Consider the following 27996-nt stretch of genomic DNA (forward strand, 5'->3'; position numbering starts at 1 on the left):
AAAGGACAGCTGGACGGCGGTAAAGCGATGGAATCCGGCATTTTGCAGTTCATCTGCGCCAATCAGGGTGTCTGTGATGCAGAGTTTTTGAAATATAATCTCTTTTTTGGTGACTCTATTAATGAGCACCTCTCCAACCGCGACAAGTTTGAGTTGTGGTTTTTAAATGGTCAACAAAAAGTGTTGGCCAGGACCAGGCTGAAGCTGTGCAGGCAGAGGAGCTGTCTGGGGACGTGCGGAGGCCTTCACCTGTGCAAAAACCTCCTCTTTACTGGATCCTGCTCTTTCTCTAGACAGGGGTAAATATGTTTGTTTGCTTGCTTGTTTGTTTATTTGTTTTTTTTTTAATTGGCTACTTAAAGATGAACATCAGGCTTGTAGTTATTAATGCAGTTTCTGCTCTATAATTAAATGTTTTTACTGAGAAAAACTCTTGACATTTGTGGTACGTTCAAGGACTGCTTGGGAACTTTCTTATGTTCTGAAATCTCATCTTTAGATAGGTAGAATATTTATGTTTGAAAAAAAAAATATGATAAACAAATCTGTAGCTGAGATTTAAATAATGCTTTAAGTGATTTAATAACTGTAACTCTTTTGTTGTGTTTTAGTTGTTTTTTTTTTGGCACAGAGTTGGTTGGTCTGATTTTTCTGAGGTGACCCTGAAGCCACCACTGTTAGCTCGCACCGCTCGCCCATTTTTCCCTAGCTTGATTATTAGCATGAGGTAACTTTATGACTGTCGACAAATTCACAATTTAATATGTCTTACTATCAAATTATTATCAAATAACAAACATTTCCCTCTAAAAGAGACTCAGAATTCACCAAAGTAATGATAAGGACGGTGTTTTGGCCTAGTTGTTGTCTTTTTTTTCTGTGGTTTTTTTAGGAGGGGTGGTGGTGTCAATCCACGTTATGTTTATAATCTTTTTTTTAAGCAACAAAGGGGATATAGTTAAAGACCCATTATTTGATGATAATTATGTTTTGGGTGTTAACGTGTTCTTGTAGAATTTTTCTGATAATGGAGGGGTTCTATATGAAGAAAATTAGGATAAAAATGGCTTTTTTGAGTTTTTCTGCATTTAAATGTTGGTGAATCAGGAGCAGCTGAAAAATGCAGTTTGAAAAACCTGTTACATAGAGAAAAAACAATTGGCGGGCCACAAGTTCCCCACTCCGCTCCATTGTGATGCATCTACCTGTTCACAAATAGATCCATGTACAACTTAGTTTTCCTCATCCAAGCTAGTAACTGGATCTAAACTGAGCGGCTCAGACTTTTCTCGCCATTTTTGTTGCACCACTTGTTAGCTTGGGGTTGTGAGGGGCTGTAAGCTAGCAGGACAGAGTGTAAAACGACACAGTTTTTTTTAATTTGGGCTAAGAACATCATAAGTAAGGGTTAATGACCGCAAAGTGTGCATTATCACTTTTTGTCTATGAAGACTCTCATTCATGCAGGTTGATTCCATCGTAGTAGTAGGTTTAGGGGATGTCATCTGGACTTAGTTTTTAAAGTAGAAGACGTTTCACCTCTCATCTAAGAGGCTTTGCCAATTCAGAATTAGCTGGTAAAAGAGCTGGTTTACATGCGGTCATGGGGGAGGAGTCAGACCTGAAACTGGATGGTATTGTCAACTTAGCCTACATGGTTTCCAGTCGTTAAGAATCCTTTGTCCTCAGCTGGGGGTTTGGGAGCCAGTGACTCCCTCCCCATCCTGGTCATCTCTTTCAGCTGTTGAAACTGGTTTGGTTTGTTTGGTTTTTAGAACACTGCCGTAGATGGATGGAAGAATAAACCTGAGACCACCATTCTTATTAAGAGAATGTGTATCTTTCTTGACAAAGATGGCTTCTTTCACTCCTCGCTCAAACCATCCTTTCTCTCTGGCTAGAATTTGGACTTCACTGTCCTGGAACGAGTGGTTTGTGGCCTTCAGGTGGAGGTGCACTGCAGACTCAGGTCCACTTGGGTTGGCTCTGCGATGTTGGTAAAGCCGCTTGTGTAGAGGTTGTTTGGTTTCTCCTATATACTGTTCCTTGCAGTTCTCTTTGCAGTGGATAGAGTACACAACATTACTCTGTTTGTAGCTGGGAATTTTGTCCTTTGGATGAGCCAGTTTTTGACTGAGAGTATTAACTGGTTTGAGATGAACTGGGATGTTATGTTGTTTGAAAATCCTTTTTAGTTTTTCAGACAGGCCTGATATATACGGAATTGAAATACTGTTCCCTTTCAGCTCTTGTTCCTTCTTGTCTTTTTTCTTGAATGTTGGGATCTGGTGAATGCCCAGTTGGGATATCCACAGGTTTGGAGGGCTTGACGGATATGTTGCTATTCTTTCACTTTTTAACGCACGCCGTGGAGGCCTGAACCATCCAACGCGAAGCGGAGGACGGTTGCTTCCACGAATTGCATTAAAAAGTGATAACTAGATTTACAGCTATGCTAACAGGGAGGACAACGCTCAAACATTTGATTGATTTCTCACGCCACACCTCTATTTCTCCGGCTAAAATACAATTAAAAACACTGTTTTCCGGTTGATTTTTTTTAAGTATTTGATAAAGCTGAAGAGACACATGTTCCATAAATTATGGCTGTAGACACAGTGGGGAGTCCATCACAATAAGTGGGGATTGTGTGCGCGCAAACATCTACTGAGTCGCATCATTCAGAAGTTAGCAAGTGCTACTACTTTGATTTGAGTATTTATAACATAAAGTTCCAAGTATTATTTACTAATTTTAGTAGCCCATTAAAAACTTTTATTTCATAAAGTAGCCTATCTCACAAACATAATGTAGAGACGTTTTTTACTATTGTAACGACTCGGACTACCGGAGCGAGCGGCACACGAAACACTGGTCAAAGTCGAAGTCATCGTCACCGCAATCACAGTGGCTTTTTGGGTCCACAGTGGGGCTGGCTCTCAGGTGGGATTAGGTGTCTTTTAGTTCCCTTGTGGCTCGTTTGGCCACTTTAAGGACGTCATGTAAATGAAACGTTCAATTGTTCATCATGATGAACAATCATGAAGTGTTTTAAGGATATGCCGCACTCTAGTCATTAATAATCTCAAGAAGGATTGACGGGCTGAAATCTGGACCAGAATCGTTCAAATTCAGGTGTCCCACCAACAGTTGAGTTTGAATTATTTTGAAAATATCAATGATAGCTTCATTTGACATGTGTGGACAACATGTTAAAGTCTGATCTGGATTCATTGTCAATATTCCACTTCCATGTCCCTCTGAGTATTTATCCTTTGTATGAAGAGTGTGTTTGTGTACTTTGCATGATGTTATCAATGCAGCAGCTAAACCAGGAGTCAGAAATATTCTACAACCTCTAAAAGAACCATTTGGTCCAGTTTCTTACTGACAGAACAGTGACAGGTTCAGAATCTCACTACACAGTTTATAAAAAAGCACTTTATTCATGTTTTTGCAGCCAGTTATTTGTAACATGCAGTTTTTTTAAATATTAACAATAATTACGTTATAACAGCTTTCTATTTTTCAATAGGCTATATAACAATTTGGATTTATTTTACTCGGACAGCAGCACATTCAAGTACCTTTCAAAATAAAATAGTTACAAAACATCCTCCTGTTTCAGCAGATTTATACTTGCAGTTATTTTTATAACACTTGGCTTCTGAACAGAAACTAGATACTGCTGTATGGCAGAAGATAAGAACGTGTGCTTTAAACATATTTTAATAAAAACATGTCGTGACTATAGATTTGATCTGAATTTTACTTCATCATCTGATGAAGCCTGTAAGGCCTTTTAATATAGTGCCATGCCATACAACTATAAGATTACCTCATTGACTAAATGTAACTAACAAAGGCAAATATTGATACACAATAAAACAAAACAAATCAGGCTACTCTGAACTCTACTCTGGCAAAAGCCTCTGATGAAACATTTTAACAAACAGCGAAACTCTAAAAGTCATGACTAAGTCCAGAGCGATGACTCTCCAGGCTAACAAACAGCCTGGTTTAGTCATTCCATACAAAGTCAGGTGTGTATCAATACAGCTTTGATTGTGTGACCGTAGTGGGGTATTCTATAACCCAGTGTTTTTCAACCTTTTTTGAGTCAAGGCACACTTTATTCTTGACAAAAATCCTGCAGCATACCAGCATCCATAAATTAAAAAAAGCAGAAACTCTATAGTCTGTATTGATGCACAGTCCCTCCATGATCTCACAGGCATTTTTGTGACAATTGTGGCAGAAAAAGCAAGAAGTTGCAGCTGTTTTTTCTAAAAGATGTAATAAAAGTTAAGTTAGTTTTCAGTAATAGTTTTCAAATAAATTATTTGACATTTTACCCTGATAGTTGTTTTTCCCTCCAGTTCATTAACATAGAATTTTATGTAACCTCACAAAAAAAACAAATATTCTTTCTAAATTTTGATTTATTTAATTTTTATATGTATTTCAATGTTGTTGCAAAGGCAACTGTGATTTTTGAATAATTATATGATCACAATATGTTTGATAAATTTACACAAAAACACTAACATTATATTTATGTTTTCTGTAGCTACACAAAAAAACTTCAACATGTTCACAAAATGTTCACAAAAAGTGAAAATGTTGAATTTTTATATTTTTTTCTTTTGTCTTAATCAAAGATAAAGTCTTTATAAACTTTAACAAAAATGTTTTATTTCTTTTTAGATGATTAAATTGTTTCAATTTAGTTTAATTGTGTCTGTTGGCCACTTCACCTTAATGCTTTTTCTTAAATGTTGTTCTTACTTCTTCTTAAGTTTAACATCTAAAATAATCCAGACGTTGTTAGATAAGTGTTCCAGGTAGAAAGATGACTTGGACCAAACTCTGGGATGTTTGGCTGTTAAGAAACACAAACCTGGAAGGAGAACTAAACTGTTGACCTCTGACCTCTGATGTCATCAAGGAGATTTCAAAACTGGTTGTGTGTTTGTTGTGGTTTAAGACGTTTAACAGGGAAGACTCATTGTACGCTGAGATGCTGTCACTTTAACCCAATGCATCATGGGAGATGTAGTGATGGCAGACAGATTCTCTTCTCTGAGCTTCATTGTTTTGTTCTCTTATTCCACGGTCTGACACCGGATTCTGTGGAAAGCTACACCGCTAAAGACGAGCTTTAGCTGGTATTTCTGTTGGAACTGAGAGACTTAATGAGCAGAATATGAACAAGGAAGTGAAGACTTTAACCACTTCTGATTGGTCAGACTGATGTGTGATTAAGCCTCCAAGAATGATTGGTGGAGACAGTTAAAGGGGCGGGACTTTTCCGAAAACAGAGCTGAAGCTGCAGCTAAATCACGGTACCGTCATTCTTATTAAAATGTCTGTAATAGAATCAAATAAACACAAAGAAAAAAGTATTTTATGATCTTTCATATTCCGAACTACTCAGTGTTTTATCAGGACCTGTTTGGATGAACACAGAGCTGATATCCTGGAGATGGGAAATGATCAGTGAATGAGTCATTTCAGACGGCACACCTGACCGTATCTCACCGGTTGAAAAACACTGCTATAACCTCCGTGTTTAAGAAATACTCTGTTAAAATGACTTAACCAAGACCTAATGAAATAAAGATCCATACTCAGATAAACCGGTTATGATTAATTAAATACAGAGATTAAAAGAGTAAAAATTGAAAAAAGTTCCTGGGCATTGAGTCTTGTGCCTATAGTGGATGAAACCAAAATACCAAAAGATCCACTCCAATTAACGTCATGTTTTTGCTGTTTTTAACATGTTCTTTTAAAAAATATATATTATTATTATCATTATTATTTTAATTACTATTACTATACTGGTATAATTGTTAAAGCTTAAAATAATAAATTATTCAAATCAGAGCTTGCATCCCCACATTCTCCACCTCTCTTGCTTTTATCCCCCCCCTTACATTTTTCACCTCTCCCTCCCCACACACACTAAATGTAACAAATAAATAAAAAATAATTAAAAAAACAAAATGGGGTTTATACAAATTTACACTCTGGTTTTTAGAAGCTATATACAGTGATCCCTCGCTATAACACGGTTTACTTTTCACGGTTTCGCTACTTCACGGATTTGCATCGTGCATTGTGTTCTGCATTCTGATTGGCTAAAAAGTCACTCCACTTCTCTACCTGTGCGTCAATAACATTGCAGTTTAATATGTACACGTACGTAAATCAGCGTGCCAAATTTACAACAGATACGTGCAAATCATCTTGCAATTTCGAGTCTCTCTATAACCCATGAAAAAAAGGAGCGACAACAACAACTGTCAATCACTGTGTTCTTCTCCCGAACAAACACAGCTGCACCGCGGGCTTCAAAGGGAGACTGCAGCGGAGTCAGGATGCAGCGGCTCAAGAGCAGTGAAATACACCTGAGTTACTATTTGTCTGACCGTACTTTGTATTTTTTTAAAAATCATTTTAAATATCTTCCCGTTTAATCCAAATACTCGGGTCGCGGTGGGCGGGGCTAATCTCCGCGATTTGAAGCCTTCTGTTCACATTGATGATTAAAATTCTTATTTGACAGTACAATACAGAAGATATTTGTTGAAAAACCTTTTCTAAAGTACTTTTATTTGTGAAACAATTCCTTAGCCTGTAAAACGGTTTGTTCTTTCTTTTCAATGTATAATAGAGAATTTAATTGTATAATAATTGTTAAAAAAAAAAGGTTTCTACTTCACGGATTTTGCCTATCACGGGTTCTTTTTGGAACGTAACCCCCGCGAAAAACAAGGGTTTACTGTAACCTCTTTTTGTGATAGTAAAACCTGTCCAACACAAAAGGCCTTCAGCTCTAATCTGTTTGCTCAGCTGTTGGACAGAACAAGTTAACAATAAAAAAATAAAATAAAACGTGTTATTGTGGTATTTTTCTCATGATGCAGACCATGTATTGAATAATTTTGATTAAAACTGCATTTCAGAGTATTTCATTATTTAAATTGTGATGGATCAGGAGCAGCTCCGGTTTGTGACGCAGTAACTGCCCCGGCTGGGCCAATGCCCCCATCCCCTTTAGGGATGCAACAATTCACTTTCCCCACAATCATGTTTTGGTTCAAATTGTGATTTTTGAGTATCAGTTTTATTTCCTTTTAAGGTACGAAACGACGAAAAACAAAAAATTCAGAAAAATCCTTTATTATTTGCTATTGAGTTATTAACAATGAAGAAAAAGCTTTCAGTTGGCTCATTCTAAGCCTGGAGTAATTGAATAAAACAATACAAAGTTCTTCTTAAATTTAGCACAACAAATGGTTTGACACTTTCAATGTAACTATTGCGTTTAATGGTTTAACATATGGTTCTATTTTAAACCAGGAATTGTGGCATCTCTTGTATTTGTCAGTATAGAAATATCACTGGCAAACCCTCCCTTTTCTCATGAGATAGCTGTTTATGATGGATCTTTTGCCCTCCAAATACTTGTTCCGCTGACTCATCAGTGTTTTTTTTTCCATGGCTGTAAGTTTTTTCTTTGAACTGATGGTGTGATGACTTTGACTCATGGGTTTGTTTCATTGCAGACGGGTTTGTCACTTCTCCCATGAGTTGGACTCTGAACGCAATCAAACCCTGCTGAGGGAGCACGGCCTGGAGAGTCTGAGCCGGGCCGAGCTGTGCACGCTGCTGATGCAGAGCGAAGCCTCGCTCCTGCCCTCTGTAAGTGGGAAAGGCCTTACCATTTCAGAGTTCATTAAACACGCCTGAAAATGTTCCTTTTATCAGATATGCCATGACTACAACAATGGCGATGGAGAATTTGGAAAGTGCACAGAGATGGATGGTTGCAAACGGCTTCACGTGTGCGAGGTTTACCTGACCCAGGAGTGCAGCTGCTGGAAGACCCACGACTTTAACGCTCCTCAACCGCTGAGGAATCTGCGCCATCATGGGGTGCCTGAGTCCCTCATTCCCTCATTGAAGACCGTCTACATCAACAAACGAGCATTGTGGTTGGCTGACAAAAGAGCCCAAAGGGGCAACAATCCACCGTCTTTGGGCCCCGGTGGCGGAAAACCTGATGATGGGTCAAATCAGCAGAGAAGGACGTTCCAACCGAGGGGCAGAGGTGGAAACAGGGGAAGCAGAGGTGGAAGGGGCAGAGGGGCAGGAAGAGGCACGTATAACCGTCAGGCCAGAGAGCGAACAGGGTCACTTGGCGACATACTCGCCAACATAGACACCTTGGATCTTTACGGGGTCGGTGGACTGACGGATGCTGACGGTCACCTCAGCTCCTCCAACAGCGACGTTTCCGTTGCTACCAACGACACAGATACAAGCAGTCAGGACGGTCAGAGGAGACGTGGGCGCAATCCCAACAACCCGTCAAGGGGCGTCAGAGGCAGAGGTGGCAACAGGGGGAACAGGAGCAACGATCAATCTCTCCCAAGATCTAGATTCACGCTTGACTCAACCGGTGCCACCAACAGCTCAGGGGGAAATGGTGATGGGCTTCAGAGTAAAGTAAATCCCTCCAGAGGTAAATACAAAAGCCGCAGAATCTATCGTGTGAAGAAAATGAAGAGTAAAAAAGCAGATGTTCTTTCTGCTTGTTTTTAGATAAAACTGAGATTTGCATGTACTTCATTAAAGGATTCTGCAAGCATCAAGGTAAATGATCGGTCTGAAATAAACTCACTCCACAGATCTAATGCCAGGCATCCTAATTCTTCTGCTGATTACTGTTCTTGCAGAAAAATGCTTTAAAGCTCACGATGTGATGCCATACAGATGGCAGATCCTGGAGGGGGATCAGTGGACCCCCCTGCCTTCTAACGAGGGAATTGAGAAGGACTACTGCGATCCCCATAACTCCTACAGGTAGCCAACTGAAAGGCAGCAGATGCCACAGTTTTATTCTACATTTGTAATGTTTTATTTTATGATTACTAACCTTTAGGTTTTCATGCTTCAAACTGTTCCTTTTATTTACGGCTCAGCAGCATTTAGCTTCCTGTCTAATATTTCCGTCACTTCTGAAGTGGGTGGAGTGAAACGACGACTTTAAACCTGCGTTTACATGTGATGCGCATGGCAGAGACAGCCAGTTTCAATGCAAACCCAATGGTACAGTGTGACAGTGTGTAATGTGACATACACACATATATTAAGAAACAGGTGAAACATTAAACACACTATATACGAATGTGAAAACAAACACATACCATAAACAGCAACTCCACGACACACCACAAAACCGGAAACGGCCAAGTGTTAAATCCCACACACACACCTGTTCTCCTTATAAACCGCACCACGCCCCCGAACCAAATCCCCATTGGCCACAGTATTCTGAATAAATTTTCATTGGTAGGTGGAAGTTGTGTCTTACTTAAAATCAGACTATTGTCTTACTTAATATAGATTTAATATGTTTATGTATGTCCTTCCTAAATTGTTTTATAATGGGACAATCCCAAAATAGGTGGTAATGGTTGTCTTCTACTTCTCCAAATTGCCTCCAGCACTTGTTTTTATCTCCATTGCCATGTTTCTTTTGTTTGGGTGTACTAAAAAACCTCATCAAACATTTCCATGTGAACCCTCCATGTATGCAAATTTGTGCATTTCCACTCTGACACACAGCAATCTCTCCAGGTCCCCCGATTTTAAGCAAAAATTCTGTTGTTCAGTGAATATTTAGCCACGCCATGTGAGTTCAAGTATCTGAACTTTGGCAAAGAATTTGCTTCATGTCAGCCAATCAGGAAGTCAGCTAGAGCCCATGACTTGTTGATGATGCGATCAGCGGATGGAGTCCAAAACAAACTTGGAGAAAAATCTGATTGTTTCGACAGTAATAAAAATGTCCTCTAGTTCTATTCTTATTTTGTATTTTCCCTCTTCCGAGTTTTGCGGGACAGCGAGTTGTCAAACAGGGTCACAGAGACACAGAAGTGCCAAACTCTATTTTTGGTACTAAACTTTTTTTTCTGCCCTCAGCACTAGCAGCCCACTTGTGCATTTTGACACCATGACCTCCGGAGAGAAGAAAGTACGGCGACTCTCGACACTAAATTCATTGATCGAACCAAACTTCATCCATACCACGGAATGGCTTTGGTACTGGCAGGACGAGAATGAAAAATGGAACCTCTTTGCTTCTGATGTGAGTAACACAGATCATTGCACTTCTACCACCATTGCCAAGTCCTTAGTAGAAAAAAAATGTAACTCATTCCTGACATTCTAGAAATTACTGCCATCCATTGTTATCTCTACTTTGTGTTGTTTGGTCGTGTGGATGTAATGGGACTCTGTAAGAGAAAAAACAATATTGTTGGTGATGGGGGTGAGAAGAAGCAGGTACTTTACCTTCAATGTGCTCATATTTGCCACGAAAACCCTCCAACAGTGACAAAAAAATGAGTTTCCAGTTGTTTTTATAAGCAGGAGCTGCTGGCCGGGTCTGAGAAACCATTAAACACAGCAGCTGTGACGAGGTTGCAAACTATGTTACTACTAGTAGTTTGTATTTTCGGTTAGAAAGAAATGAATTGCAAGGTACAAGTATTGAAACCAATTTACTAAAGGTCACAAGTACTGAAAGGTTTGTCAGGAGATGCGGTTTATAGATGATGTATCTTTATCAGAACTTTTCAGCTGTAGAAATCAGACCAAGAGGCCCTTTTTTGTTCTAGTTTGTGTGGCTGGGAATCTGTTTTGTTTTTACTTGGGAATTTGAATGATTAACTCTGGTTTTGCAATAAACACCATTATCATCATAATAAGATATTTCAAGTATTATTTTTGTCTTTTTTACTAAAAGACAATTTTAGATGCTTAGTTGGTGTACAGAGAAAACCGGCGATCACATAACCCCTCATAGTAAATGTCAAGCATAGTGGTGGTGGGGTAATGATTTGGGTTTTTGAGGCTTCATGGTATTATTACTTACCCTCTGACTGTAATCCATTTTGTTAAGTGACTCATTGTGTGATGTCAATGTGAGGCCGTACTTCATTCACATTAAGGTGAACCTGGCTCGCTGGACTCTAAAGGTAAACACTGAGGTGTTGCAATTATTAGGTCAAAGTCCAGAGCTGAACCCAGGTAAATTGAGAGAAGAAGGTCTTTGGCCTCAGTCATGCCACGTCACAAAGGTTGCCAAAGTGATTGCTGTTGTTTACGTTCCGCTGCATTTAGAAACACAGCTGTTCCAGGCAGTAAAGTTTATGGTGTTTGAAAAAAGCTGGATTCCACCTTTTTATGATGACCTTTGGAAGGTTTACCAGAAGCCCAAATGCTGCGATGTAAAACCTCTACCCCTTAATGTGGGAAATATAATCGCCATGTGTTCGGTGGCAAAATGTCGAAAATACGATCGTATAGGACAATTTGGGAGTGAGAATGCGTTGGTGTTTACGGTAAAGGCTTGGCCTTGGTGAACGAGGCGACCTGCATCAAATCTGCATTCTGGACGGTAACGGTCTGCTGGCCCAGCAGATGTCAAGACAGTTATTTGAACCTGAAAGATGGTCGATAATGGAGGAAAAAAAGGCTGTGAGAAAAGCAATTGACACGAAGAAACTGAAAATGAGAGAAACGGAGAACGAGGAAAAGAGGAGCGAGTCAGAGAAAGTGAGGAGGAAATGAATGTGAAGAAAAGAGTGATCCGGATATAACTCTCTTCGTGCGTGCATGCATGTGTTCCATAACCAAAGCTGTCGGCACCTTAACTAATTATGTGACGAGGATAAAATAGGAGCAGCTTTGAGCCCCTAACTGCTCCATTAGGTGTGTTAGAACAGGACAATCCCATTTGGGAATTGTATGTCAGTAACAACTATTTCATTAAATACGTTTTACTCACCTTTGACAAAAGCTTCACTGAACTCACATTAATTACGATAACATAAGGCCTCCTGATGGGTATTTTATCATGTTATATTACACTTTAATCAGATCCAAGCTAATGCTAATGCTTAGAGATGCAGCCCGGCCTGCTGATCACACCATCAGTGTGTGAATGTTTGTGAATGGCTGAATGGGGTTGTGACTGTAAAAAAATGTGGGCCTTCAAAGAAGGTAGCAAAGTGATATACAAGTAAATGCCATTCATCATTGACCGTCACGACAAGCCAAACATCAACCTCATGTCTGTAATTGGATGAAAGCGGGGATACGTCCCGGTCGTCACAGTTTATTAAAAAATTGATATTTACTAGAGAATAACACTAAATTCTTAACAGACTTTATTGAAAAACCATGTTTTTTTAAAGCAGCTTTCTTGATCAAATAATCAAATCTTGCTTAAGCAGACTTTGTTGGGTTTGTGTTGCAGTTCACCAATCACAAAGCAGCAGACATCAACAGTGCACAGCTGGAGAGGAAATTTCTGGACAACAGCAGAGACGTGGTGGAGTTCACTGCTGGATCAAACACATATTCTCTCAGCTTTCAGGGTAAACCAGCAACTTTGGAATAATCTACTTTTTTCCATACAAATTTTCAACAAACTTCTGAATTCCACAGACATGATACAAACAAACAAGCGCTATGGTACCAAGAAGCTTGTGACCAGACGCCCTCGATTTGTCTCAGCTGCGGAGGTCAAAGAAACCAAAAAGAGGTGCACTGTTTCCGCTGATTCACAAATATTGGTGAATACAGCTCACAAGCCAAACGTGGGACACGTTCGATCATTTGATGTTGGAAGAAACGGAATATTGAAGGATAACTTCTGCTGCCACACAAGTCGACGATGGCACTCATCGTAACCTTTCTCTTTGCAGGAAGCCTCCAATGAGTTCAGTGTCTGTTCCAGACCATTGGGACAAGAAACAGATCCATGAGAGTGGATTTTCGGTACAGTGACTGCACCACACCTCCATCCCATCTAACTCCACCTTTTGTCCTGCATTTGGACACATAGAGCACCGTTGCCTTTATTGTTGTGACAGAAAGGGGGGTTACTGTCCAGATTCACGTGTGTCATTCTTTGTTACTGTGACTTTTTGATTTAACCAATTTTCAGTTGTGTACGTGACTGTTCCAAGTGGTGAAGTGTTGTGTCCTGATCGCCCTGTTATTAAAGCTATGCTCACATCACTCTTGGCAACATGCGTTCAAGCTGCCACTTCCAGTGAAGAGTTTATGTCCATGAGCGTAAATGCACATTTGGCGCTTCGGCATTTTAAACTCTTGCATTTACACATAGCTACACAAGTTTTTACAACAATTTTTGGATTCTACATACCAAACGTGTGGCCATTGAACGCGTGTTGCAAGTTAAACCGGGTCATACTTTGAAAAATCAAGGACTTGGATTTGGCAGTGACGTATGGATGGCGTCCCTTTTAATACACATAAGTGACATTGTTTGAAAAAAATTACTAATTTTGATTTGTGCCCAGCTGGAATTCTATGACACCACGACTTTCATATATCAGAATAGAGCTGAGAAAGAAAAAACTTGGAGCAAGGTTCACCAGATTCACACCGCTTTGACATTTTTTCCACCAACTGTAGGTAGCAGACATACCCTAGTAGTAGCACTGTTACTGTTACTAACAGTAGCAAAAGAAAAAGACGCCCCTCCCTGTTTGTCCAGTGTGAACACCATGAGCTGTGCGCTCATTCAAAGAATGCGCCTTCAGTGCGTTCTTGCATGTGCGTCAAATTATCAGTGTATGTAGCTTAAGTCATGAAGATTGACCACACGTCCAGTGCATATGTCCTCTAGAGCGGGGGTGTCAAACTCCAGGCCTTGAGGGCAACCCTCCTGCAGGTTTTCCAGAAATCCTGCCTAATCTGCTGCTTCCTACCTGGATCAGATGTGTTTAGCTACTAAGGAGCTTCAATGGCAGGTTGGTTGTTGGCCCTCTAGACCTGGATTTCTAACTCCCCTGATTTAGAGACTCAAGGTCTGTCTAACTGAGTTGTTTTTTAGCTGAGATTTGAACTATGGCCTTCTCACTTTGAGGCGAGAGTACAGACCACTGCTGTTTCATCCAGTGAATGGGAATCGAGATGGACAGAGCGAGAGAAGGACGTCACCCATCGATTTCTGTTTCTTAGCACTGCAGTGTTTTCTATTTGACCACATTAGGTCAACAGGGCAGAGGAAGTAAACGCATACACTGACCTCACACCACATGGTTATGAACAATGACAAATTAAACCCCAAAGGAGATTGACAGGAATTAACTCCACCCACCTGTCAAAGTCAAATCAGAGTTTGTTGACTCCACAAAAACTAATGTCAGGGACAAGGCCCATTTAGCAAGTCAGAGATAAGTCCGTCTCTCAGTCAGACTTGAACTGTGTTCACAGTAATTCTAGAACTTTATTGTAATGTTAGCCACATTAGAAGTATTAGAGTATTCATCATACCTGTAACTTCCAACCTTGTTTCCAGCACATAAAAAATAGACTGATACCATTATAACTCTAGTTACTGTGACTTTGCTAACTCTTAAACTGAAACATGTTTAAAAACACAGTTTGACACTGCTACTTGTTAGCCGCGCTAGTATATTGTTTGCAGCACAACAAATCCATAGATGAGGCGCTCCGAATTATAAGACGTAGTGTTGTTGTTTTTGAAAGAATTAAGGCTTTTGAGTGCGCCTTATAGTGCAGAAAATGCACTAACTATGAAATATCTTCACCCCCTATCAATGCACAGTCACAGTCACACATATAGAAAATGAAGCAATAACTATTAAAACATTTTTTATTAAACAATATTGCACAGTTATTATGTAAACATGCGTAATTGTTGTGTTTAATAGCCTGAAAAAACAGAAAAACACCACATCTTCTTTTGTAAGCTGTCAGAAGTCAGAACTCTGCCCCCTTCCTCTGGTCACCAGCGGGAACCATAAACAGAGTTCTAACCACACTACATCTCCCAGCAACCCCAGCGCACACTTCCTGAATGCTGCACACCTGACTCTCATTCATCCAATAAATCACAGTGCACTTAAACACTGAATTAAATTGTATTTGGACTGGATCTTCTGTTTCCTGACTCTCACCTGGATCCTGACTATTCTTGTTGTTTCTCTGATGATCTCATGCTCGTCATGATCAAGGGAGTCGATCCTCATGATCGACGCCTGCCTGCCTGACCCTGATTTAGCTTTGTGGACGTTTAGCTGAGCCAATAAACCTGCTGCATTTGGATCCAGTCGTCCGTCTGTTCTTGTGACATAAGCAAAGCTGATTGAATCCGATTTATCATAAATATATAAAATGTCATTTTTAATTGAAATGATGTATAATTTTTACATGACATTTATTTAAAGAAAAACAGGATATGCTTTTTTTTCTACCTATTACTTTGGCTGTTTTACAACAGTATGCAGTTTGTTTCAATACATGGAAGTTGATTTTCTGCCATTGTCTTGCTCATAGCCCATGTTTTTTACTATCTATATGATCTGTTTTCTCACCCAAGATGAATGAATTACCCATTTTTAAAAATAATAATAAAATAAGGCTGTAGTGAAATATTTAGCAATTTTTTGCCCATTTTATTTTTTTTAGCTTGAGGAATGAGAAAATGTAACAGGTTTTGGTACGAACCTGATGAGCCGTGAACAGACACGATGTCATCTGTGTGTTTTCTCCAAAAGAAAGTCCAGCTCCAGCGCTCTTCAGAGGAATTTAAGAGGATGGAAGCACTTTTCTCTGCTACTATGACTGGCTTTGACATCACAAAGATAGAGAGGATCCAGAACAAATACCTGTGGGAAATCTTTCAGCTGTACGTATGGATATGTAAACCAAATGGTCATGATTTGTCTCTTTCTTTTTTCTGATTTGTTTTTTTTTTCTGTTAAAGTTAGAGATGTACGGATCCATTCTATAACATAGTACTGAAAAAAAACAAAATTCTACTTAGTGGCCAGCAAATAGTAAAAACATGCGGGAAAAAATTATATTTTGTGACCACAAATAATGAGGTTAAAACTGTCCCTGGACAGCTGGGTCAATGCATACGATGCGATTAAGGATTCCTTAACTCTTCATCATGTAAAGTTACTTTATGTTACACCAATAGACCACATACTATAGCCTTATGATTAAGGCTATAGTATAGTGAGGCTGCGCTCCATGTGCTGCTCCACCTCGCAGACTGAACACGAAATACGCAAAATACACAGATTTCAGGGAAAGTAAGAATCAAAATGATGGATATAAATTAATAATTGCGGTAATAATTTAAGATAAAATGTTTATCTCAGATTGTCCTGAGTGGAGTTTCTGTGTCCTCCCGTGGATGCAGGTGTTGTAAAGTCAAAAGTCTTGCATTCCTACGGAGGATGCAGTGTGTCCATCAGGGAGGGTTACAGAAAATGGTCTTTGAAGACCTTTTAGGTAAATTCTTCTTTCTGTAAATCATTCTGAGGAGTTGTTCTGTGTTTTCCATATCAAGAAATACAGTTTGGGAGGTAACAGACTTCTGGGGGGCTTTAGGTCACATTGGGACCTTTAACCATCCAAAGTCAAGCCAGCTCCTCAGACCTCTTGATCTCCAAAGAGTCTTTTTTATGGCCTTGGATTGTCTACCTCATTAGTGGACTCACAGTTCTTCCCGAATTTCTCATGACTTGAGAAACAGACAAGTCAGAAGGCATCTTAGCGTGCTACAATTTATAGCAGGAAATTGTTCTTTTTGAAAGATTTTTTTTTTGGATCTCTCTAAATGTCAGGCAGAAAAACAAGATGAAGACCCACAACGGCGGCTCTGATGTGACGGAAAAGCTGCTCTTCCATGGTACTGACAACAAATACATAGACGCCATCTGTCGGGACAACTTTGACTGGAGGATCTGCGGCTTAAATGGCACAGCTTATGGCAGAGGTGAAACAAAAAACACTTAAAATTTTGATTCAATTGACTAATGGAACCCTTTTTTATAAATTTCGTTTTATTTTGTTTCCAAATGTAGGTAGCTACTTTGCCCGGGATGCCAAATACTCACACAACTACACGGGGGATAATCATCTCAAAACCATGTTCATCTCTCGCGTGTTGATTGGAAGCTACACCACAGGGTCTTCTGAGTACTGTCGACCTCCATCCAAAGATGGTGGAGACGTGAACTTCTACGACAGTTGTGTGAACAACATCCAGAACCCCTCCATTTTTGTTGTGTTTGATAAGCCTCAGATCTATCCTGAGTATCTGATCCAGTACAGAACCACACACCCTCTTGTTAGTATGGCAAGTCAAGCGTCACTGTCCACTCAAGGTCCAAAACCGACAATGCCTCCAAAGCCCACTGTGCACCATAGCAGCAGCGCGTCTGTTTCGAGCAACCCGTCGCCTTATCACCATAGCTTGTCTATGTATCACTCCAGTACGTCATCGACCCGACCCACTTCGTCCTTTCAAAACCCGGCGTCGGGGTATGGAGCAAGTGCTTCGTCGTACGCATCCAGTACGTCATCGACCCGACCCACTTCGTCCTTTCAAAACCCGGCGTCGGGGTATGGAGCAAGTGCTTCGTCGTACGCATCCAGTACGTCATCGACCCGACCCACTGCGTCTTCGTCCTCTCAGAACACGGCGTCGGGGTATGGAGCGAGTGCATCGTCGTACGCATCCAGTACGTCATCGACCCGACCCACTTCGTCCTTTCAAAACACGGCGTCGGGGTATGGAGCAAATGCTTCGTCGTACGCATCCAGTACGTCATCGACCCGACCCACTGCGTCTTCGTCCTCTCAGAACACGGCGTCGCGGTATGGAGCGAGTGCATCGTCATACGCATCGTCAAGCACATCCAGCACGTCCTCGTCTACACTCTTCCAGACCAGTCCAGTTCACCAACCCTTTCAAGATTCCTCCACTTTCTCAACAATACCAAGAGCAAAACCAGTGAAAAGACAGCAGGATTCTTGTGTCGTTGCTTAAAAACAAATGAAGAAAATAACCGAACGCATTGATGAGCATTTTTCCCTCTTAGTGTCATCTGACAAGTGTTTGCTTTTGAAGTCAAGTTTTTCATAAACTTACTGCATTTCTGTTGATCTTTAAATGTAGCTAATAAAAAGAACAAAGAATCGTAAATAAACTCGCTCACTAAAATTGTGGGAATAACTCCGTAACGCTGATGTAGGAGCTCTACTCGCTCTGCCTGTTCAAGGTTGAGATGTTGGCTCTTCGTCGCACTTTGACATACGGCAAAGTGAACAAATACGCGGACGTTGCCTCTTTTGCCTCCACCATGCCAATATGAGCAGTGGAGGGTGACTCCAGAAGACTCAACCCGTGTCGTTGAGTCTCTGAGCACGCGTGTAGCGCAACGTCTGACCACAAAAGGTTCGTCCTATAAAATTTATCGCAAGCGTCAGTGAGCTAAATGAGACGGTAAAAGTCAAAGGTTATCGTGCTGATTTAGCAAAGTCGCAAAACTTTCGTTGTGTTTGTACCCAAGACGCCACAGGATGCTGGTTACCATGACAGCAGAGCATCGTAATACACACCTGAGGTTGAGGGAAATGGAAAAATGTCCTCTGACCTAACTGTGTCTTTGGGTTTCTTTTTTGTTTTGTTTTCCCTTTACCCCTTCAAAGGGATAACTTTAGTTTAAGTTTCTGTTGCAACACTAGCTTTCATTGAAGAGAACCATACTTCCCTAAGCAGCAGGGGGCAGTACTGTCAATCAAACAATTAGCTAAACTTTTCTTGCTTCTAATCTCCAATTTTGGGTTAAATCAGAATTTCTTCATAGAAGTTGTTCATTTTGTGTTGTGAACTTAATGTGGGAAATTGTTTCTGTAGTTTTGTCTGTGTTTCAGACTTAAATGAAAAGCTCCATCAGTCAGAAAGGGCTTTTAGTGAAATGGGATGCCTAAACTTGATCAATATAGCGGATGGCGCTCCCTGATGCACGAGGCATTATGCCAACAAAACAATCAAAAACACGAGTCCTGCTGTGTTTTCTACAAAAAGGCCATATTAGCCACATGACAGCGGCTGCGTTTTTGCACCGTCATTGCTTATAGGCTGGGCGCAATCTATTGGAAACCACTTAATCACAGAAGCAAATGCATCAGTCTAAGTGGACAAGTTGTAAATTACATTAACATCTTTATATGAATATTCAGTTTAGTGTGTTGGGTTCAGGTTTTGCTAAAATTGTTGTGTTTGCACCAAATCCTTTTGGAATAGTTGTGATTTAGATTTTAAATCTGGGTTTTTTTGTAATGATTTCTACTATGTGGCCGATTTTGAAAATAAACGTTCTAAATCCTAGACGTCTGGTTTTGTCTGTACTTCAGCACGAGTCATCTCCGATGTGGAATGCTGATTAATGAGGATTGGAGTTACATGATTTTTGCCATTTTTTCATCTAAAAGCGTATGCAAATGTTACTGTAGAAAGAAGGAAAGAGACAATTCCCAGAGTGAAAATCCCTTCATCTGTCACTGCATCCATTTGCTGCTTCATTATGTCTTTGCAGCTCATTAACATGAAGCCGTCCTATGGGACGTGCAGCTGCGTGCTGCAGGAAGCAACAGCCTGCCTGCCTGGTGGCTGTAAATATTCTCTGACGTTACCGGGCACGAGGAGCCTTTTCCTGTCTGCTGGGATGGGATTCTGCCTCGTGCACTAAAGTATTCATTTCAATTGGGATGAGTTGACCCTCCACATCATGCTGTTGGGGGGTGTGTGTGTGTGTGGAGGGCGGGGGTACGTTCTCAGCACATCAGAGAATTGAGTTTGTAGCATTTCTTGAGCTTATGAATTAAATATGACTCTTGTCCTTCTTTCTATGCATGCACGGGAAATACTGAGTCATGATAACTGAGGAGGAGAATCTCCGGGGTTTCGGTGGGAGGGATTCAGATCTTGCCTGAACGTGTAGCAGCAGTGAACAGCAGCAGTGAACAGCAGATTGACGATGCAGCATCAGCTGATCAGCTGGATTCTGAGACGTCTAAGAGCTCATCTGAGTTGCTTCTTCAGTTCTTTTAAGGAGTTGACTGAAGCCACGTGAATCCTAATAACTGAAAAGACACGTGATTTATTGTGTCAAGATGGGTTTTTGTAGCCAAACAACTCAAAGACTTTTCTGTTGGAGGTAGATTTATGACTTGAATTTGTCTCAAATGTGCCCTCACAAAAAAGCTACTTCTTCAGCTTGACGTGTGAGAATTCTTTAGTTTAGCTTGTGTTATAAGCGTTTTTAAACCGTGTGCTATCTTATGGGGTCCAGATGACCCCACCCTTACATTGACGTGTTCTCCCTACCATGACAAAGGTGGAAAAAGGTAAAGAGGATGTCATGTAATCCATGGACACCAGTGAAGATCACAAATCACTACAGAAAAAAGGTTCAGAGCACTGTCTAGTGCAGGGGTCGGGAACCTATGGCTCGCGAGCCATATATGGCTCTTTTGATGGTCACATGTGGCTCACAGACAAATCTTTAATTATACTTTTTTTTTTTTTCATTAGTCCAGTCCTTCTCGGGCGCGATGCGATGCCAGAGGCGCGCAGTAGTAGCGGTGCTTGGAGAGAGAAATCTGCGCCAGCACTAGTATAAGTTTACTATTATCTATTATTTCACAGAGTTTGTACCACCCGGAAACCTGTGAATTGTCGTGCCTAAAACTGCGCGCTCCCGTCTCTGAGAAAGAGCGCGCAGTTGAGGGGACGGGATGTGTGGGGAAGAAAGCAGAGGGTGGGGGTGGGGGGGTTGTGGGGACAGGCAGCAGGTGAATCGCGCAGGGATTGTAAAAACGTAAAACCAGCTGCCCGTCCCTCACTGCAGCGTGTGAGTGTGTGTTTGTCTCCCCGTCTGCATGTGAGCAGTCTGTCTCACATCTACAGAACATTGAGACCTAAGATCACGTTTAAAGTCTCAACGCCTGCATGAAGCAGAAACTCACCACGTATCAACCAGACTAGACAATCAGCAAAACTACCACGAAAAATACTCATCATTTATTAGCAACAGCATAACAATGTTTTTAAAAAGAATCCACAGACTTATTGTACTTTAAAAATGTTGAAATTACATCAAATGCACACATTCACTTGTATATTTAGTTTTAAACATATGATCGTGGACTGAGTTTAACTTGGCTGTTGGGCCGCGTTATAAGTTCTGGAGTTCATTGAACGCATCATGCAGCGATTTGATTGGCCCTCAGTTCTGTCGCTCAGCCTGTTGTTAGGTAATTTGGACCAATGGGGTTCAGCTATGGGCCGAATAAGGAAATAGGAGGGCTGCAGCGGGAGCAGGTGAATATAAAATTGGTAGAAGCGCTCTCGTCTCGTCTCGGCGGGAGAGATTCAGGAGTTGCTGAATTAATTGTTCGGCGTTTGTTGTGGTCTGCAGTGACCAGAATAAAGAACTTTAAAAGAGGTTAGGTCTCAGTGTGGGAAAGGGACGCTACATTATTGTATGGCTCTTTCGAAATTACATTTCAAAATATGTGGCGTTTATGGCTCTCTTGGCCAAAAAGGTTCCCGACCCCTGGTCCAGTGGTCTAGATGACCCAACTCCCAACGTTAACGTACCTTGGATAGCACAAGGGCTGAACAAATATTTTAGGTTAACAGTAATCTGGTCAATAATATGTTTAGCTGTAAAAGACGTATGTTAAAGAAGCACACTAATGTTCCAGTGAAGATGAGGAGTTGTTCTGGAGTTTGTTAAAGAAAGATGGGATACAGTGTTCCCTAGCTGTATCACGGTTCAGCCTTCATGGTCTGTGTTTCCCGGATTTTTATCAGTGAGACTGGCAGGTTTTTTTTCTTTCACAGTGCACTTTGTTCTGCATCCTGACTGGCTGTTGACCTTGTCAATCAATCTCTGTGCCATGTGTCCTGCATGGAACGCGTTCAGCTCGCAAGATCAAAATAGATGACGAGCAACTCTTTTTTTCTATTCTATGATACAGGACCTTTTTTTTTTCTATGACGGACTTGAATCCAGGACAATGGTTCCAGCTTCAGGTCATCGACCAGTTCTCTGGTGTAGTTCTGGGCTGTTTCCTCATCCTTCTCCAGATCATTCGTAGCCCACTAGGTGAGATATTTCATGGAGCTCCAGGTGATCGTGAATTTCTTCCATTTTCCAATAATTGCTCCAACAACCGATGAACCAAATTGGTCCATTCCAGTCTTGCTTGGATCTGCGATCTTGTCCCTGGTGTCCCTCGACACCTCTTTGGTCTTGTTCATGGTGGGGAGGATGAGTCTGATTGTTTAAGGGTGTGAACAGGTATCTTTTAGTTGTTTTAGATTTTATTTTAATCTTAAAAAAACAAAGTTCTTTTTTTTATTGTTCTGCCCACACCTTTTTTGTTTTTAGGGCATCCTCATCCTCCTCCTCATCAATACTTAAGGATAAATGAAACAAAGGAAAGTGTGCTCTTAAAGGAATATCGTCTAGTATATTTGTGCAACAAAAAGTGAAAGTGTTCTTTGAAAATGTGTGCAACTGTGACTAGAAAAACACATTTGTGCTGCAATCTGTTATTTAGATGAAATAGCCACTTGGGAGTCCAATCTAGCCACAAGGGTTTCAAGCCAGTTACTTCTGTGCCGGTCCCAAGCCCGGATAAATAGAGAGGGTTGCGTCAGGAAGGGCATCCGGCGTAAAAATTGCCAAAATAACCATGCGAATCATCCACAACACTTTAGACATACCGGATCGGTCGAGGCCCGGGTTAACAACGACCGCCACCGATGCTGTTAACCTACAGGGTGTCGGTGGAAATTTGACTACTGTTGGTGGAAGAAAGAGGGGAGGCAGAAGGGTCCGTGGCCAGAGAGAGAAGGGAAAAGGCAGGAACATAGGTTTGAGAATAGGGACTCTTAACGTTGGCACAATGACAGGGAAAGGCAGAGAGCTGGCAGACATGATGGAGAGAAGGAAGGTAGATGTACTGTGTGTGCAGGAGACAAGGTGGAAGGGCAGCAAGGCACGTAGTATTGGAGGAGGATACAAACTGTTCTATCATGGTGTTGATAGGAAGAGAAACGGGGTAGGAGTGATTCTGAAGGGGGAGTTTGTAAACAGTGTTCTAGAGGTGAAAAGAGTCTCAGACAGGATGATGAGCTTAAAGTTAGAAATCGAAGGGGTGATGGTGAATGTAGTCAGTGGGTATGCGCCACAGGTTGGCTGTGAGTTAGAAGTGAAGGAGAGATTCTGGAGTGAGTTGGATGAGGTCATAGAGAGTTTCCCCAGAGGAGAGAGAGTTGTTATTGGAGCAGACTTTAATGGGCATGTTGGTGAGGGCAACAGAGGTGATGAGGAGGTGATGGGCAGGTTTGGTGTGAAGGAAAGGAATCTGGAGGGACAGATGGTGGTGGACTTTGTGAAGAGGATGGAAATGGCTGTAGTCAACACTTACTTCTGACATACAGAAGTGGAGGTAGGAGTACTCAGGTAGACTACATTCTATGTAGACGAGGTCATTTGAGAGAGGTTAATGACTGCAAAGTGGTGGTAGGAGAGAGTGTAGCCAGACAGCACCGCATGGTGGTGTGTAAGATGACTCTGGAGGTCAGGAAGAAGAAGAGAGGGAAAACAGAAAAGAAGACCAAGTGGTGGAAGCTACAGAATGAAGAAACTTGTGAGGAATTTAGGCAGAAGTTGAGACAGGTCCTGGGTGGTCAGGATGAGCTTCCAGATGACTGGGAAACTACAGCAGAGATTATCAGGGAAACAGGTAGGAAGGTGCTAGGTGTGTCATCTGGAAAGAGGAAAGACGGTAAAGAAACTTGGTGGTGGAATGAGGAAGTACAGGAATGCGTCCAGAGGAAGAGTAGCAGAAGTAGCAGAGTAGCAGAAGTAGCAGAGATTGGAAAGGATGAGGTTAGGAAGGCTCTGAAAAGGATGAAGAGCGGAAAGGCCGTTGGTCCTGATGACCTACCTGTGGAGGTATGGAAGTGCTTAGGAGAGACAGCAGTGGAATTTCTAACGAGTTTGTTCAATAGGATTCTAGAGAGTGAGAAGATGCCTGAGGAATGGAGGAGAAGCGTTCTGGTCCAGATCTTTAAGAACAAGGGTGACAGGCAGAACTGCAGCAACTATAGAGGAATAAAGTTGATGAGCCACACAATGAAGCTGTGGGAAAGAGTAGTGGAAGACAGGCTTAGGAAGAAGGTGGAGATTTGTGAGCAGCAGTATGGTTTCATGCCCCGTAAGAGCACCACTGATGCCATATTTGCTTTGAGAATGTTGATGGAAAAGTACAGAGAAGTTCGGAAGGAGCTGCATTGTGTGTTCGTAGATTTAGAGAAGGCGTATGACAGGGTGCCGAGGGAGGAGCTGTGGTACTGTATGAGGTCGTCTGGAGTGGCAGAGAAGTATGTCAGAGTAGTTCAGGACATGTATGAGACAAGTATGACGGTGGTGAGATGTGCTGTAGGTCAGACAGAGGAGTTCAAGGTGGAGGTGGGACTACACCAAGGATCAGCTTTGAGTCCCTTTTTGTTTGCTATGCTGATGGACAGGCTGACAGACGAGGTAAGACAGGAATCTCCCTGGACAATGATGTTTGCGGATGACATTGTAATTTGCAGTGAAAGCAGAGAGCAGGTGGAGGAACAGCTAGAGAGGTGGAGATTTGCTCTGGAAAGAAGAGGCATGAAGGTCAGTCGTAGTAAGACAGAATACATGTGTCTGAACGAGAGGGATCAAGGTAGAAGCGTTAGGTTACAGGGGGCTGAGGTGAAGAAGGTGCAGGAGTTTAAGTACTTGGGGTCAACAGTTCAGTGTGATGGGGAGTGTGGAAAAGAGGTGAAGAGGCGAGTGCAGGCAGGTTGGAGCGGTTGGAGGAAAGTGTCAGGAGTGTTGTGTGACAGAAAAGTGCCAGCAAGACTCAAAGGAAAGGTGTACAAGACAGTGGTGAGACCAGCTCTGCTCTATGGGTTAGAGACGGTAGCAGTGAGACAAAGACAAGAGGCTGAGATGGAGGTAGCAGAGATGAAGATGTTGAGGTTTTCCTTAGGAGTGACCAGGTTAGACAGGATAAGGAACGAGTACATCAGAGGGACGGCTCATGTTGCCTGTGTTAGCGACAAAGTCAGAGAAGCCAGACTGAGATGGTTTGGACATGTTCAGAGGAGGGATAGTGGATATATTGGTAGAAGGATGTTGGAGATGGAGCTGCCTGGCAGGAGGGCAAGAGGACGGCCAAAGAGGAGATATATGGATGTCTTAACAGAGGACATGAAGTTGGCTAATGTTAGGGTAGAAGATGTCCATGATAGAGTGAGGTGGAAAACGATGATTCGCTGTGGCGACCCCTGATGGGAAAAGCCGAAAGAGAAAGAAGCCACTTGGGAGTCCAATTAATGTACCAAAAATGGCTTTGAAAGCTGAAAATGAGTTATGTGTTTGTTCATAGGAACTATTATCATGAGATGCAGCAAAAATAAGAAAAAAGAGGAATTAATTAGTGTCTAATTTGCTGCATCTGTGAAGGCGTTCTTCTCCAGAGGGGAGAGGGCGGGGCCAAATCTTCTCATTAAAGTGTCATTAGCTGCATCGTAAGCCGGCGACACGTGCCTTCGCTCATGCGTGACTTTCTTTGGTTTTTCTGCAGCTGTTTGTCGGTCGTCGTGATGCTGCGTATGTAACCGCTGTGAGCCAATCTCTCTTTCCGATTCTTTCTCTTTCCATAGTTTTCTCCAACTGTTTTGGCCTCCAGCAAATTCTCTGAGTAGAAATTAGTTTATCAGTATGATGAAAAAACCTGGTCCCTTACAATTTAACACAATTTTTTTAAAGTTTCTTCATAGTAACCAATAGGGTTGTAACGATGCGCTAAAATCTCAATTCGGTTTGGTTCAGAGTTTCATAGGGCTGAGTTCGGTACTGCTGTTTCCCAAATCTGCCTGATATGAACTGCTATTTTATGAACTATTATTTTATTGTTATTTATTGTGTGTGTTTTGCTGCCGGACACCTGAATTTCGCCCTTGGGAGATTAAAAACGTTTTTATCTATTTTCGGTTCAAAAAGGCAGAAAAAAATTACTTACAAAATGCATTTATTTACATAACAATAAATAAAATGGACCTATGTAAATAAATACTTAGTAAAATCAGAAAAACTATTGGCTTCCAGGAACCAAAACTGGTCCGTGAGAACAACTGTCTCAATCAATCCATATTTGGAGGAAAACTCCTGCTTCTGTCTGTAAACAGCAGCTTTATGTTTCTTTTTGGTATTTGTTAGTTTTAACGGTCTGAACAGCTGCTCCCAAAATAAAATGTCCTTTTTAATTTTTTTTTCTTTTTGTTTTGTTTTGATTTTGGCTAAAAACAGCATAATCGTAAATAAAAGATCACTGGGGACGCTTTAAAAATAGATCAAAATATGATCGGAGGGGCTGCTCGGTGGTGCAGTGGTTAGCCCTCAAGAAACCCCCCCGGTTCAAGTCCCGGCTGTGGGTCCTGAACCAGATCATCAATGGGGGACCTTTCTGTGTGGAGTTTGCATGTTCTCCCCGTGCATGCGTGGGTTTTCTCCAGCATCTTCCCACCGTCCAAAAACATGCTTCATAGGTTCATTACTCTGAATTGTCCCTAGGTGTGAATGAGAGTGAATGGGTGTGTGATTGTGGCCCTGCGACAGACTGGCGACCCGTCCGGGGTGTCCCCTACCTTCGCCCAAAAGGGACCAGGATAGGCTCCAGCAGCCCCGTGACCCCAAAAGGGACAAAACAGTCCAATAGATGAACGATGATTGGAGTGGGACTTTGAGAGAATACCCAAACGACAAAAAAAGAAAGTACCTTTTTTTTTTTAAAACTGACATAAATATTTTGCCAATTTTTGTGTTGTAGTGCAGTAGAAAAAATAAAACTCTACATCCTACTACAAGGTTTCACGGTAAATTGTATTAAACTACGTGATATGCATACAAAATTACACACAATGAAAGAGCAAATAAAAAATCAACCAAAAAGATCATACTTTTCTTCTGTTCCAAGGCAAAAGTTTAAAAAGTGCTTTTAAAATTAAAAAAAGAATAAATTAAATGAAAATTTTTATAATTAAAAGAATAAAATGCTAAGTTTTTTAATCATATTTGATATGGTTTCAATCCAAAATTTGAAAGAGAAAAAAAGAAAAGAAAAAAACTAAAATAAATTCTATTAATAGGCTATTTTAGATTAAGATCAACTTTCTGAATTCCCATAGGGAATTCAATATAAAATAAAGTAAAAACAAACTGAAAAGAATAAAAAAACAAAAGAACATTCAAACAATTCCAAATTATTCCCAGACCTTTCTGAGGGTCAGTTTAGCAACTTGAGCTTTTATATATATGCTTTACTTTAAAAACGAAAAAAACTTTTGTTTTTTAATATTGTGTCTTGCCACAATGAAGAATAATGAAGTGAATCATCGGTCGATGTTCAGATTAAAGATTATAATTTTGATGAAAAAAATGTTTGTTTGTTAGATGTTTGCGTCTCTTTGTTGTGGGCGTGTCATTACCTCCCGGACTGCGGTAACAAACACGCCTCGCGTTCCCGGCATGCATTGTGGAAGAGAGGCAGCAGAGGAGGGTGCGGATGGGAGGCTGAGGAGGAGCGCAGAAGGAAAAGGAGCATCATTAGCCGCTGAGGAAGAGGAAGAGGAAGAGGGCTCATCATCCACGACTCACCAGCTCATCGTTTTCTCCCGCTCAGGTAAACCGCCAGCTCGTGCACCGTTCTCCCTCCGTCGTCACGTGCTTCCCGCTCTTTTGTTCCAGCCTCCGGGGTTTCCTGCTGTCTGTGGGGCTCGCGGGGGGCTTCTCTCTGTCTGTGGTGCGCGTGCGTCCATCCGGGTGGATTTCTCCGTGCTGGGATCCCCCCTCAGCCTCCCTCAGGTCGGCCTCCTGCAGCAGGAAGTGTCGGTGTGATGCGGAGCACAGAGGGGGGAGTGGGTCTGAAGGCAGGGAGGCAGAAAGCGGGAAAAGGGTTTACGAGTCCCAGAATATCCCTACCAGACCACTTCCAGTCATC

At 41.5% G+C, this 27996-nt stretch overlaps 2 protein-coding genes and 1 long non-coding RNA gene across 3 annotated transcripts in view; 2 read left to right on the forward strand and 1 right to left on the reverse strand.

Moving 5' to 3' along the window:
* Positions 1–27: 27 nt before the first annotated feature.
* Positions 28–19267, forward strand: si:ch73-252i11.1 (protein mono-ADP-ribosyltransferase PARP12). Its single transcript, XM_011490859.4, has 12 exons — positions 28–299; positions 7575–7710; positions 7777–8533; positions 8614–8664; positions 8748–8874; positions 9997–10162; positions 12338–12458; positions 12529–12625; positions 12789–12861; positions 15636–15766; positions 16716–16867; positions 16956–19267. Exons 1-12 carry the CDS (start codon positions 28–30, stop codon positions 17921–17923), a joined length of 3051 nt encoding a protein of 1016 aa, XP_011489161.1. The 3' UTR covers positions 17924–19267.
* Positions 8176–27979, reverse strand: LOC144989384 (uncharacterized). The gene is made up of 3 exons (XR_013653530.1): positions 27654–27979; positions 27485–27569; positions 8176–8311 (listed from the first exon to the last, which is right to left on the reverse strand). It is a non-coding gene; the product is annotated as an uncharacterized LOC144989384 (long non-coding RNA).
* syn3 (synapsin III) overlaps positions 27508–27996 on the forward strand; it is a 150769-nt gene continuing 150280 nt past the window's right edge. Inside the window, exon 1 of the mRNA XM_004082870.5 lies at positions 27508–27678. Coding sequence (XP_004082918.4) covers positions 27525–27678 — 154 coding nt within the window. The 5' untranslated portion in view covers positions 27508–27524. The remainder of the gene's footprint in view (positions 27679–27996) is intronic.

This window comes from Oryzias latipes, chromosome 23, assembly GCF_053564925.1.
Source record: "Oryzias latipes strain Hd-rR chromosome 23, Olatipes_Hd-rR_3.1".
In the NCBI taxonomy this organism is placed as follows: Eukaryota; Metazoa; Chordata; class Actinopteri; order Beloniformes; family Adrianichthyidae; genus Oryzias; species Oryzias latipes.